At 39.2% G+C, this 14,690-nt stretch overlaps 1 protein-coding gene across 3 annotated transcripts in view; it reads right to left on the reverse strand.

The window, feature by feature from the left end:
• The window catches only part of prss12 (serine protease 12), a 144,759-nt gene that overhangs the window by 82,773 nt on the left and 47,296 nt on the right, over positions 1-14,690 (reverse strand). For all 3 annotated transcript variants that reach the window (XM_043696809.2, XM_043696805.2, XM_043696812.2), the window contains exons 3-4: positions 9,369-9,541; positions 8,647-8,797 (exon numbers count right to left, since the gene is read on the reverse strand). In XM_043696809.2, the coding sequence (XP_043552744.1) occupies positions 8,647-8,797; positions 9,369-9,541 (324 nt within the window). The remainder of the gene's footprint in view (positions 1-8,646; positions 8,798-9,368; positions 9,542-14,690) is intronic.

The raw sequence follows: 14,690 nt of genomic DNA on the forward strand, positions 1-14,690 counted from the left end.
TAAGTTATCACTGAGGATTTCAACAAAATCAGCACAAATAAATTGTGCAATAACAAAAAACACTGACTTTCTTTCCAAACTTCTTGAGCAGGTGACTCAGTGGTTAGCACTGCTGCCTCACAGCGTCAGGGACTTGGGTTCGATTCCAGCCTCAGGTGACTGCTTGTATGGAGGTTGCACATGCTCCCTTTGTCTGCGTGGGTTTCCTCCAGGTGTTCTGGTTTTTTCCCCACAATCCCAGGATGTGCAGGTTAGATGGATTGGCCATGCAAAATTGCCTGTAGTGTCCAGCGATATGTAGGGTGGGTGGAAATGCAGGGATGGGGTGGGTATGGATGAGATGCTGTTCAGTGGGTCCGTGTAAACCAGATGGGCCAAGTGGCCTGCTTCCACTCTGCAGGGATTCTATGCTTCTAAAACCAGAAGAAGGAATTATCGCTGATGAGATGCTGAGATAGATTTTGACAAAAAAGGAAGAATGATAGAAATTATATCTGAAGTATACAGTCATCTGTTGAATCAATTAACACAAGTATGAAAGGCATAAAAAGGAATTACAATGGAATTGTTTTCAGGCAGAAGAGAAGATCACATGTGTGTCAAGGTTTTGACCCTGCTGAGCTCTTTTTGCCAGCACTTGACCCATATCTCTCTAAACCTTCCATATTCATGTGCCCATCCAGATGCCTTTTAAATGTTGTTATTGTACCAAACTCCACCATGTCCTCTAGAAGCTCATTCCATACACACACCATCCTCTTTGTAAACAAAGTTGCTATTGAGTCACTTTTAAATCTTTCCCCCTCACCTTAAACCTCTGCCCTCTAGTTTTGTACCTTCCCACCCAGGGAAAAGACCTTTGTTTAGTTACCCTATCCATGCCCCCCATGATTTTAAAGATCACCCCTCAGCCTCCTATGCTCCAGGGAAAATAGCCCCAATCTATTCAGTCTTTCCCCATAGCTCAATTCCTCTAACCCTGGCAACATTCTTGTAAATCTTTTCTGAACCCTTTCAAATTTCATAACACCCTTGGTATAGCAGGGAGACCAGGACTGAATGCAGTATACCAACAGTGGCCTAACCAATGTCCTGTACAACTGCAACATGATCTCCCAACTCCGCTACTCAATGCTCTGACCAATAAAGGTGTATAGGATGGGCTGAAGGGCTAACCTTGTTGATGATATTTGACAGCTGCACGACCTTGAATGTGTCTTATAAACATTCCTATAGGTGCCACAGATAGCACAATCAAAACCTGTTTCCTGTACATGCAAACAGCTTGTTTTTTGTATCTGCTTATCTGCGCTGGCTGTTTGTTAAGCTGTATAAGAGAAATGGTTTCATTCCAAGTGGTCGGACTTTGCCCTGAACTGAGATCGCAGAGGGTGCCAGGAACAAACCGAAGCTTCCAGACCAGCCATCGAGCAAGGCATCACCGACGGGCAGGAGGGCATGAGCCTCATTGCTTTCTTTTCTTACTTTTTAATCTTTTTTATTTCTTAATAGGTGTTCATTTTTCTTTTCCCCTTTCTTATCCATTTTTTAATTATTACTTAATAAATGTTCATATCTAAGTAAATTTATGTTGTCGAGACTTCTCTTATCTACATTTAACCAAATACAAAAGAACCGTTTGTGTTCCACGACAAAAGGCAAGCATACCAAACACCTTCTTCACTATCCTATCCACCTGTGACACCTCTTTCAAGGAACTATGAACCTGCACTCCAAGGTCTCTTTGTTCAGCAACACTCCCCAGGACCTTACCATTGTGTGTATAAGTCCTGCCCTGATTTGCCTTTCCAAAATGCAGCACCTCACATTTATCTAAATTTTAACTTTAATTGGGCCATAAATAGTCATAGCAGATGAAATAATTATCCTCAGTAGGTTGGTGCAGAGGCCAGTTCTGAATATACTGAAATTTACAGTAATTAAATATTGAAATATTAAGACATTGGGCAGAATCTTGTGCCCTCACCATGTAGTGAGTTTTGTGGCAGACAGGCATTTAAACTGGTGATGAATGAGGAGTGAGGACACCATTTTCTTCCCATCTCTACCCCAATTGGGTCCCTTGTGGAATATCCCTGTGGATAGCTTTTCCACCCTGCCACCAATTGAGGCCTTTGTTCATAATCAATTCCCAAGTAAGGGTATCATCATACTGCTGCTGGTATTCAACCAGCAGCATGTAGAACAGGCACCAAATACTAAACTCCTTGTCAGTGCTCTAGAGTACAACTATTACAATGAGTGTTTTATCCCTGCCATGCACTAGGTTCCTTTCAGAAAATGTGATTCTGGGGTTAGAACATAGTCAGAGAAAGCCAAGAAATCAAAGTTACCCTGACAAAGAGGTTAATGATGTGGAATAGTCTATAACACGCGAGAAATCTAAATATTCCTAAGGGAAAAATGTGATCCAGATAATACGTTAGTAAGCTGATACTTGCATCAAAGGTCATCTTGTGGATTTCAAGTTGGACAATGGGGTGAGTGACAAGTAGTGAGCTATGAATAAAAAAATACCAAGTATAGTCAACAAGAGCACAACTATATAGTCTAGGAAGCATAATGTATTTCTGAGCAACTCTCCCATATAGAAGATTCCAGACAGTAGAAAGCCTATAAGTACATCTCAATCAAGGATTATTGCTCTTGATTAAAAACATGTACGTTGCCGACAATTTTGTTCAAATAGCAGAAGGTTTTAAACTAGTTAATGTCAAGGAACAATGAGTCAAGAAACAACTAGTCAAAGATTCATAGCAGGACCCAAATAGAAAGCAGAATCCATTAAAAAGAGCTGTATTTGCTTAAGAGATTAATTTTATGCTGTCAGAGATGGGAACCAATGACTAAACTGGTTTAGCAGAAATGTTTTTAACTACTATTAAACTGAAGACAGTTTAGAATACTAGAATCATTCTTGTCTTCATCAGAATACAAGATTTGCAAGAAATCACAAGCAGTGAGGTAGCCAAGGAGTAGTATCCCAACTTGAACTAATGTACAAATACATAATTCATGCATTTCGGAATGTGACATAATGTTGCGAACAAAGAGTTATGACACATTCAAATCTGATGTTTGATACTGAGGTGACTCAATAGAGACAAGTTGAACAAAATATTTTTTATCTTCACCAGAAGAATCCTCAGAAACTGTGACAGAATTCATGCCAAGTAAAAAGCAAATCTCAAGTAATGGAATTAAGGAAGAGAAAAATGGACAAATGAAATAGCTGATGGAGAATGAGAATTTCGAAACCAATTAATAAGTTGTAGTAAAGAATCTATATAGTTCAGCACACATCTACAGCAGATTCAATTTAAAAGTCTGTTGACATAAATTCATGATCCAGTGTATATAACTCCATGGAAGCCACCACTGAGAAGGGATGAGTAATGTCTGTCCCACCCATGTAATGCTCTCTACAACCTCTTCCATCAGGCAGAAGATACAAAAGCTTGAACACAAGTACCAACAGGTTCAAGAACAGCTTCTTCCCGGCTGTTATTAGACTGATGAATGGACTGTCTAACTTCAAATAATGTTGATTTTACTTTGCACACCTCTTGTGTAACCTTATTTGCCTCACTCTGTCTAAGCACCCTATGATCTGTATGTCCTTGTTTGCTATGATCTGCCTGTACTGCTCGCCAGACAATGCTTTTCACTGTACTTAGGTACAAGAGACTACAGTAAATCGAATAAAATAAAATCAAATTAAATCAGCCTTCCACTCAGAAAACTGCCAGTTTTCCTACTCCAAAGAGGATGTATTTGAGGAGAGGAGTGAAACCTCCAGTTGGCCTAAATTGTAAACTCACTGACTTGGGGGACATGCATAAATGGGAGAGAGGGTGGGGCTGGGGGGGAAAGTAGCTGGGAATGCAATAGACGGGTAAAGGTGGCAGTGAATGTGATAGGTTGAAGAGGAGGGTGGAGCTGATAGGTAGAAAGGAAGATGGACAGGTAGGACAGTTTAAGAGAGAGGTGCTGAGTTGGAAGGTTGGATCTGGGATAAGGTGAGGGGAGGGGAAGTGAGGAAACTGGTGAAATCCACATTGATCCCATGTAGCTGGATCACCAAGGCATTCAGAAATTAGATGCTAACATACAATAAACTACTCTTTGTCCAATATATGAATCTCTTCTATTTGAACCAATAGCTGGGAGATAGAAAGCAGATGGCTATAGGCTAATCAACCTAACATCTTCTTTGGAAATTGCATTATTAAAGAATAGCAGGACATTTAGAAAGCCATAATGTAATTAGACAAACTCAATGTGGTTTTGTCAAAGGAAAACATGCTTGACTGATTTATTAGAGTTCTTTGAGGAAGTCATAAGGAGAGTGGCTCATGGGGAACAGTAGATGTGATATAATTGGATATCCACAAGACATTTGGTAAGGTATTGCATAGAAGGCTACTGTACTATGTAAGCGCTCATGATGTTGGAGTAATATATTAGCATGGGTAGCAGATTATTTACTTAATGAGAAGCAGAGAGTCAGGGCAAACAAGTTAGTTTCAGATTGACAAAGTGCAACTAGTAGAGTGTTACAGGAATCAGTGTGGGAGCTTCAACAAACAACATGTCAATGGTGGCTCAATGGTTAGCACTCCTGCCTCACAGCGCCAGGGACCCAGGTTCAATTACAGCGTTGGGCAACTGTCTGTGTGGAGTTTGCACATTCTCCCCAACTTTGCATGGATTTCCTCCAGATGCTCCAGGGGAAGACATGTACATTGGGGAGATTGGCCATGCTAAATTGCCCACAGTGTCCAGGGATGTGCAGGCTAGGTGGATTAGCCATGGGAAATGCAGGGTTACTGGGATTGGATGGGTCTAGACAGGGTGCTCTTCAGAGCATTGGTGTGGACCTGATGGGATAAATAGCCTGCTTTGACACTGCAGGGATTCTATGATTATTTGAAACTGGAACTGGACATTCAAAATGATGGAATGTTATGTCATGACCTCATGTCAGGGTCAAATATGAAACCAAGTTTGTGAGCAGTCTAATTCAAGAGAGCGATGGAATTAATAGCAAAGGAGCAAAGTTTTTGTCAGAGAGACAACAGAAAATTTATTGAATCTTCTTCAGGCAATAAAGGCCTTGACTGTGTGCTGGAGAATTCAAAAGATCTATTCTTTCAGCCAAAGTAAAATGACGCACAGTTTACCACATCATACTTAATCTACTAATTGTTTGACCGCTCACTTAACATTTCTTCCAAGTCTTTAGCATAGATTATAAACAGTTTGTATCATTGAATCTCTACAGTGTGGAAACAGGCCATTTGGCCCATCTGATCCACACCAACCCTCCAAAGATCATCCCACCCAGACCAACCCTATCCCTTAGCCCTGCAATTCGCAAGGCCAATCCAACTGGTATACACATCCCTGGATACTATGGACAATTTAGCATGACCAATCCACTTAACCTGGACATCTTTGGAGTGTGGGAGGAAACTGGAGCACCCAGAGGAAACCCACTCAGACACAGGGAAGAATATGCAAACAGTCTACCCACAAACAGTTGCGGGCCCTGGCACTGCGAGAGAGCAGTGCTACTGAGCCACTGTGCCACCCAAGATTACATCTACCTTAGCTGACCTGTTGTTGAACCCTCTCCTATGCATTTGTTAACTCCAGACTTGACTATTTCTAAGCACTAGTGGTTGATATCTGCATTAACTTTAGGTCATCCAAAGTTCTGCTGCCCACATTCTAACTCACACCAAGGTCAATTCTACCATAAACTCTGCCCTCACTGACCTACACTGGCTTGTGGATTAGTTTCCCAAATGTTTGATTTTGAAATCTTCTGGTTTTCCATTTCTCTCCCTAACTTGGCAATCTCTTCCTGCTGTATATCCTGAGGAATCTCTGGCCTTCAAATTTTGCCCTTGGAGATTCCTGATTTTAGTCACTCCATCATTTTTGTTTACAAGGCCCTAAGCTCAGGAATCCCTTCTGTATATATCCCTGCCTCTCTACCTCACTTGCCACCATTAAGATTCTCTTCCTGCTTTAATATCTCTTTATATTTTCATATTTTTTCACATTTTGTTTTATAATGCTCTTGTGAATCGCCTGGAGCTATTTTATTTTGTTAGAAGGTGTTATATCAATACAAATTGTTGTTATGTTGAGGCGAGTAGATTTGCTTACTATATGTTGTAAACTAACAAATATTGTCCTTGCATTGTGAATATTTTGCAGGTAAAAGGTACAGTCTGTGAGAGAAGGGAAAGATAGTTCAGAGACTGCACACCTTGCTCGACTCCAACTGAATGTGTTCCCCTTTTGCTTGTTTGACAATTAGGCTTTACTGGATAGGAAATCTCAGCAGAGTCCACATTAATAACCTTGAAGATTTTGCGAAGCTGAATTGTTGGATGCTTTTTGATCTTACTCAGCAGCTAAACTATGGTTCAGGATACCTGTCACATGTTCAGCCATAACACTGGTGTCAGTGTGAACCTTTTGAAAGTATCCCCTTTTACTCATTCTGATTATCTCAGAAATTTCATAAGCCAAACCTCCAAAGAATAAACATGTCCCATGACCTAACATTGCACTTTAATGTTAGGTTGAAAACTCCAGCCACCATAAAATTGAGGTGGTATAATTGCTGTCTGGAAGGCAGCAATGATACTATTTTAATGATCACAGATCACCTATGGATTCATTGAGTGGAACCTCTTGCAATTTATAAAGGCAAGGAAATGCAGAGCACTAACCAATAAAGTCACCAATAAAATGTTACCTGGATTTTATGGAATCCTGCTATGTGAAAAGAAATGGTCTCACATTTTGCTGAAAGTTGTTCATATTGGAAACTCTTAGTGTAGACATGGTCCCAAGCTTCAGATAGCATTGATAGAAAGGGCAGGGAATTAAATTATAGATGTTGCCCTCCTACTGTGTTTTTCCAGATGCTCATTCCCTTGTGAGTGCTCAGTCAATGATCCTGGAGGAAAATAAACCAAAAGGCCAGGAATGGCTCTCCTAACTCACCTGCATGTCCCTCCTTTCTGTATCTATTGCAAACATAGACCTAGCATCACATATTTCACCTTCCCTTGTGGAATTGTGTGAAACAGACAGTTGCATGATGGGAAAACTGGCCAACCCCTGGTTGTAACACAACACAAGGTAAGACTATAAACAAAGGTCAAAGCATTGCTAACCTCAGCAGGACTTGAAATAGGCTAAAGCTACATAAATTCTTTAACCTTGGTAGACCTCAGCGAAGCTTGATTCGCTGGCTCCACATAAATCCTGGGATACCAACTAACCCCACAAAATTTTCTGAGCCCCCAGCAAGGACGAGATTATGAGATGACGTATGTGGCACAAGGTTTTGGGAAGTCAATATGATAAACCTGTAAAGTAATAACACAGATCATAATTCAATGTACCGGTCTAATGGATGACTAACCCCTAGTAATAGTTACTGGTAGCTTTCATAAGTTTTAAGTATGAAGATTTCTGCTTTTCTCTCTGTAAGCACAAGCTTGTGACAGAGACTCAGGGTTGTCATCAACTCTCTCTCTTTTCCAAGTTCAGTTACTCTGCATGCAGTTTCCTTGTTAATGCAGACCAATTGTTTTGTCGGAACGCGTTTTGTTGAACTTTTGTTGAGCTTGTTTAGCTCTCACAGTTCTGTAGCTATTTTTAATCCATTTCTACACCCTCATCTCCAGGGAAGTATGGAAATCCAAGGGCAATATGAAAAGGACCGTGGCCTGGTAAAACAATTCTCTTTTACTCAGCTCTTTTATACCCAGCAAAATGGCTATCTTCAGGGATCAAGGATCAAGAAAATTTATCCTTCAAGTTTACAGAAATAAAATACAGCAGATGCTGAAAATCTGAAATCAGATTGAAGAGTTACATTGGACTCAAAACTTTAGCTTTCATTCTCTCTCCACAGATGCTGTCAGACCCGCTGAGTTTTGCCAGTACTTTCAACCTTCAAGATGTTTGATCAATAAAGTTTCAACTTGTGCTGTTTTCTGATGCGTTCCAAAGTGAATAATGAAAAGTGAAGTTTAACATTTGGTGGCAATAAGAAAGCTATGGACGCAGATCAAATAAACATTAAGCACCTCACTGAATGGAAGAACGATCCAGGAGGGATGTATAATAGGCAACAGATCTACCACCAGCAAATTTTTCCACCACTCTCTGGCATTATTCCATGTGCTTACTTTGGAATTGCTTACAATTCTGAATAGTAAGAAAAATGGAGAAGACAATATTACAGGAAAATTTGTACAATACCTATTGTAATGCAAATTAATTGCCTTCTACTTTTGAATTATTTAAAATGCTGAACAGTAAGAAAAATGGAAAAGATAACATTACAGGGGAAATTGTACAACACATGCAATGTGGAAGCAATATATTACATTCCACTGTATGAATTGTCAATTTACCACTTCCATTCTGTGTGCAAAGCATTTATAAAGTATAAGTGTTTAATTACCATAGTGTGTACCTGGTACTTGCAGAATAGAAACTGTAAATATTAGTTTGAATAGATGTATTCATTGATTTTTCTCCATCCTTGCATTTCTCATTATAATAAAATAGCAGCAGCATCGTACTGACCTTATTCCTAGTTGCCTGCAGACAACTTCAGCATCAGCTTCATCCCAGTGGTCATCACACACCGTTCCCCACTGACCTGAACGATAGACTTCCACACGGCCTTCATATTCAGAACTCCCTCCAACCAATCGAATTGGAACAAATACAGGTGCTAAAATTAAACAGAGACATGCTTTGATGAATAGCTTCTGTGGCATTGTCCTTTACGTCCAAACTTAGCAATATATATCTATGCACACAGATACACTCAGTAAAACATGCATTTCTTTATGCAAGGATTGTCAGTATCTATAGTATTTTTGAATCACTTATTCCACAATTAAGTCCATAATGAAGTTGCATAAAAACTTACTTGTCCAAAGATTTCCTAGATTTTACTGATGATCCTAATTAATTCATCTTACAATTGAAAGTAACATGGAAAGCAGCAAGCATAATATTTAGTTCGAGGAAAGGTCAATTAAATCTAAATTCTAACGTGTGTGTGCTAACTGTTCTCATATTGTTCAAGGGAAAAATGCTTGAAGGCATCACTGGGTGTACATGGAAAAATGTTTCTAATTCCCAAAACAATCATCACTCAGTATAATCAGCACATGGACAGAACAAAGTATTAGGTCCAGTTGTTCTTTGACTCATTGGAACATTACAGCACAATGGAGTATTTTTCCTAGAATTTATTGTGACAAATCACTAAAAGAGTTGACAACTTATTTCATTACCTTTGGGGGGATTGCACGTAACTGATGCTGCCCGTTTATAAAAACAATCCCCACGCTGTCTAGTCTCCTTCACACACTCAAATAAATTGTGTTCATCACCTCGGCACTGAACGTTACTCCAATGAATTAGTACCAATCCAGAAACAAGTACTTGTCCAGCATTTCCACTTTCACTGAATAAAATGAAAAGTTATAGAGTTACAAATACATGCAAAATGATAGAAAGACATTCTAATAATATTCTAACAGATGACACGTGCCTCTCAATGTATCTTACCTGGAATTCTTTAAGTTTATGCCTGAATTTTAGTGTCTCTTAACTTTGAAGTAATATTTCCAAAGGGGTTTTGAAATTCCTTGACTCTCTCATTATACGTATGCCAGCGAGCTAATAATTGTACTCCTCTTAGAAATGCCAGGAGATCCCAAAGACCTTATTACACAGATCCCTGTCAGAGGCCTGATGTACCAGGTTGCTGCATAACAGAAATAGCCTCCAAGCCTGACTAAATGGTTAGAAGAAAAAGTGTCCAGGGATATGCATGCTAGGTGGATTAGTCATGGGAAATGCAGTGTGATAGGGTAGGGGAATGGGTCTGGGTGGATGCTCTTCAGAGAGTCTGTGTGGATCCGATGGGCTGAATGGCCAACTTCTACACTGTAGGGATTCTGTGATATGTATTTAATTCCATTGCACTATGAAAACTGTCCATCCACACCCAATCCATCCCACCCCCACCATGATACAGCTGTTTCCTTTCAGAGTGTCATATCCTGAACTGTCACAGACAACCTTCATAAATACTCAAATTGGGGACCCTTCCCTTGGCCCTCCAAACATTGATTGAGTCAGGAACTGAGGACACCAGCAGGCAGATTCCAGTCTTCATATTTCTATCAAATACCAGCAAGTTTTAGATCCTAATTAAAATCCTTAAAACTTCCCAGCCTCACTTTTTGAATTTAAAATTTGTTTTATAAGAAAGGCTTGGAAGTCTTAATTTGTTCATTGCTTTTCTCAATCTAATGACTTAACATTGTATTAAGCATGGTTTAGTATAGCAGCTAAAGACAACAGAATATTAACTTACAAGATTGAACAATTTGACAAAGCAACTATAGCTTAATGTACAAATGACTGTAGAAATTATCAGAGTTTATTAAATTGCTGAAAAAAGGCATACATGATAACATAACAAATGAAAATGATCAAAGATTTGTCTTTATAGCTGCCACATCACCTACTGCACATTTGCAGTATTTTCTATTGATACTGAATACACATTGGGAAGGAAACTATTATTCAACAAATTGTAAAGCCACATCTGGGATGCAGGCTGCATATTCTACTGGTGACAGTGTGGTGGTAGTATTTGTATCAAGACCATAACACACAAAGCACAGTATGACTGAGTTATAATAATCATTTTTATGAGTTGGAAAATGACTAAAATGCTTCACCCTCCAGTTAACACAGTCTAGTAAATCCACAGGTTTTGAACTTTAAATTGTTCTGAAGTGCTGCAGGAAACAAATTAATTACTAAATGGTAGCTACCACTTAAAAAAAGATCAAATTTAGCCTCAACAGACATTGAACAGTTAGGAATAATGTCCCAATGTTTAACATTAAGTAATTTAAATGTATTATTTACAAGTGTGTGGCAATCTCATTGCTACCTGCAGGAACAGTGATATTTCTTCTCCTAGGTTCTTCTTATGGTCCAAGGACACCCCAGGCAGTGTTGCGAGCTGGTTGTATGGAGAGGAGAATTAGGAGCAGCTTTTGTATTGTCAGGTTGGTTGCAATGTTTTGCCAACCAAAGACTGCCAAACAGAATGTCCCAATTAAATATAAACACTCGAGAGAGAGAGAGAGAGAGCTCAGTCAACTTGTAACTTTTGGGCAGCATAGTGGATCAGCGGTTAGCACTGCTGCCTCACAATCCCAGGGACCTGGGTTCGATTCCACCTTCAGGTGACTGTCTGTGTGGAGTTTTCACATTCTCCCTGTGTCTGAATGGATTTCCTTCCAGATGCTCTGGTTTCGTCCCACAGTCAAAAGATGTGCAGGCTAGATGGATTGGCCATGCTAAATTGCCTGTAGTGTCCAGGGATGTGTAGTTTAGATGAGATAGCCATAGGAAATACAGGGTCACAGCAATAGGAGAAGGGGCAAGGGTCTGGCATGGATGCTTTTTAGAGCGTTGGTGTGAACTCAATGGGCTGAATGGCCTGCTTTTATGATTCTTTCTATGACTTTTGACAATTTTCAGAGATTCCTGTGGGCCCCATATCAAAAGTGCCTTCGGCCAGACCATAGTATCAGAGTGTTTGGACACCTCCATGACATCTCTGAGCAATTCATTATTCAATCTCTTCCCCCATCGTTAACATATTAAAATTGTTCCATTGGGCCTGCGCCTATTATAGGTACAGGTCATTCTGTTACAGCTATCAAGAAAGCTGTTGTAATTCAGGTACAATATGGAAGAGTGTAACTCAGGATTAGCAGCTAAAAAACTGTTCTTCACAATAATCCACAAGTTTTTGAAAAATTGTCACAGCTTCACTAAATAAGTACTGAACAAGTAGTTGCCAGAATAAATCATTTTTACAAGGCTACTGTATTTCAACTGTCTTAAGGAATACAAGAGAAATGCTGAAGTAATAAAGTGATTTTTTTTCTTAGTTGGTTTACTTCTACCTCAGGATGTGAAACACCCTGTATACTGTAAGATTGACAGGATTCCTAACTCATTCCTTGCCAGCAGAAGCTTTAAGAGTGATGAAATGTAAATTGAAAGGTCAGCACATTCTGCAAATGAGTGTTTTATGTCCTCAATTTAAAAATGTCCAGAAATAGGAGTAAAACAGGATTTTAGAAAGTTCTGCACCTATGTTCTATGTAAGGAATTAAGGAAAAAGTAAAGCGTCAATAAATTACTAGCTTCAGTGATACTAGCCATCATTCCCATGAGCAGAAGTGCCTTGTTAATTCAATGGGAATTGATTCAATTGTCTTGTATCTGGAAATTGTACATTAAATTCATCAGCACACCACCAATTGCAAGCTTCCGTCTAAGCCACACATTATCCTGGCATGGAACTATATCATCATTCCTTCAATGTCACTGGATCAAAATCTTGGAACTCCCTTTCTAACAGTATTCCTACATCAACTAGACTTTAACAGTTGAACAAGATAGCTCAGTTGTGCAATTAGAGACGAATACAAAAAGGTGATCTTGCCAGAGATATTCTCAAAATACATGAAATCTATTTAACTGTATGCAGATGATAGACATTAACTGTGGATTAATTTGCTCTTCCTATACATAGATTCAGACTGTAATTGCAGTGGTTGAGTAAAGAGACACATGCATATAAAATGCAGCTCTGCAAGTAAATATAAAAACATGTAAAAATTGGCTCCGGTTGTATTCTTTAACAACTGGCTTTCTGGAATAGAACAATTTCTGCTTGTAGAAAGGCTTGTAACAGTACAATTGAACTCATTGTACAAGTATCCTTTTTCAATTTTTTCAAGGTGAACTGAGATGAAATGAGTCTCAGTAAGAGTTAGTAAGATGCTTTATTGACAAAGCACAAATTTTGTGTCTTGCTGGGTTTTAGTTTACATAGATTAAGGTTTCACAATCAGTGAAACTTCTTCTTAAACAGTGATGGTTTTATGCCTTCCTATACCAATAGATTAACTTGTTTGATTTCCAACATAAAATTATGCACTCTAACTGCATTGCGATTTTTCACAGATTTTCTAGACCTACAGCTTCACAGGTTTTACATTCAAAATTCTTTCCTTAGCTGTCAGTTCATCTGTGTGTTTTTGTCTTGTTCACATTGTTATGGACCAGACCAAACCCCCTTCAAATATATGAAGGAGACTGTCTGGACCCTAACTTGTACCTTATTTAAAGGCAAGAGTAAGTGGCTGTGTTCCACATGTAATTTGATTGGTTACACTGCTCAGTTTTAAGCAAATCAGACTTTATTATTAACCTACATTAAAATACAAACAAAAGGGGTGGCATGGTGGCTCACAGCACCAGGGTCCCAGGTTCAATTCCAGCCTCGGGCGACTGTCTGTATGGAGTTTGCACATTCTCCCTGTGTCCGTGTGGGTTTCCTCTGGGTGCTCCAGTTTCCTCCCACAGTCCAAAGATGTGCAGGGCACGTGAATTGGCCATGGTGTTAGGTGCATTAGTCAGTAGGAAATGGGTCTGGGTGGGTTAATCTTCAGAGGGTCGGTGTGGACTTGTTGGGCCAAAGGGCATGTTTCCACACTGTAGGGAGTCTGATCAGTCAAAAAAAGAAAGAAGCATTGGTATAACTTTAACTGTATTGGAAAACTTAACAGATTATCTAACTACTAAACAGCAACTGTTCCAATATAGTAACATCCCATAAACACATCCTTGGCAAAGGCAAATTTAAAAAAACAGATTGTCTCACATGCAATTTTGGCAGTAGAGAGAGAGACAACTCTAGCTTTTTGCTGTGGCTGATAGTGATGTGTAGTTGCTTCTACAACCAACTTCAAATCTCCAACAAGAGCTGAAAGCTAAATTAAAACCCTGGCTCTGTGGGACCCTGATTCTACCCACTCATGCTGCTCCTATTGTTCCAACTTTTATAAAGAATCCCAAGGCCTCACAAACTGTTGCTTTATTGACTTTGAATAGATAGCGCTCACCTCTGTCTTAAAATCTCTTTTCAAGAAGTACCAAGACAAAATACACTTCTTAAAATCATTGTATCGCCACAACAGCCATTGAGGGAATATTTCTGACCATGTGCTCAACAACTCAACACATTGATAGTGAGGCATCTGTTGGTTTCTTAGATAAGCAAATAAATTGCTTTTAGTTACTGTCTATGAGAAAATAAAATCAGAGCCATTAGAGGCAATTGTAATATTGACTAAATTTACTGGACTAATGATCCAGAGGCCAGGAATAATGCTGCACTGAAAGGAATTCAAATCCCACCACTGCAGCAAGAAGAATTTAAATTCAATTAATAATTAAATCTGGAATAAGAAAGTTAATTTAAGAGTGACCTATCATTTAGTTCACCAATATCCTTACTTAAGCTGACCTATATGGTTTCTCATCCAATGAAATAGTCAAGCAAGCTATTGTATTAATGCTATAGGAAAGTCAAATAAAAATAAAACTTGATGAAATCTACAGCATCAACCTAGACACTGCAAGTGGCAAAGGCAGACTTTGTCCAGTTGATGCTGCAAAGCCCTCTGCACTAATATCTGGAGGTGTCACACCTGACATAGTCATACTCG

Source organism: Chiloscyllium plagiosum, unplaced genomic scaffold (genome assembly GCF_037043375.1).
Source record: "Chiloscyllium plagiosum isolate Xiang-an unplaced genomic scaffold, Cpla_swu_hap1 HiC_scaffold_1, whole genome shotgun sequence".
Taxonomy (NCBI): Eukaryota; Metazoa; Chordata; class Chondrichthyes; order Orectolobiformes; family Hemiscylliidae; genus Chiloscyllium; species Chiloscyllium plagiosum.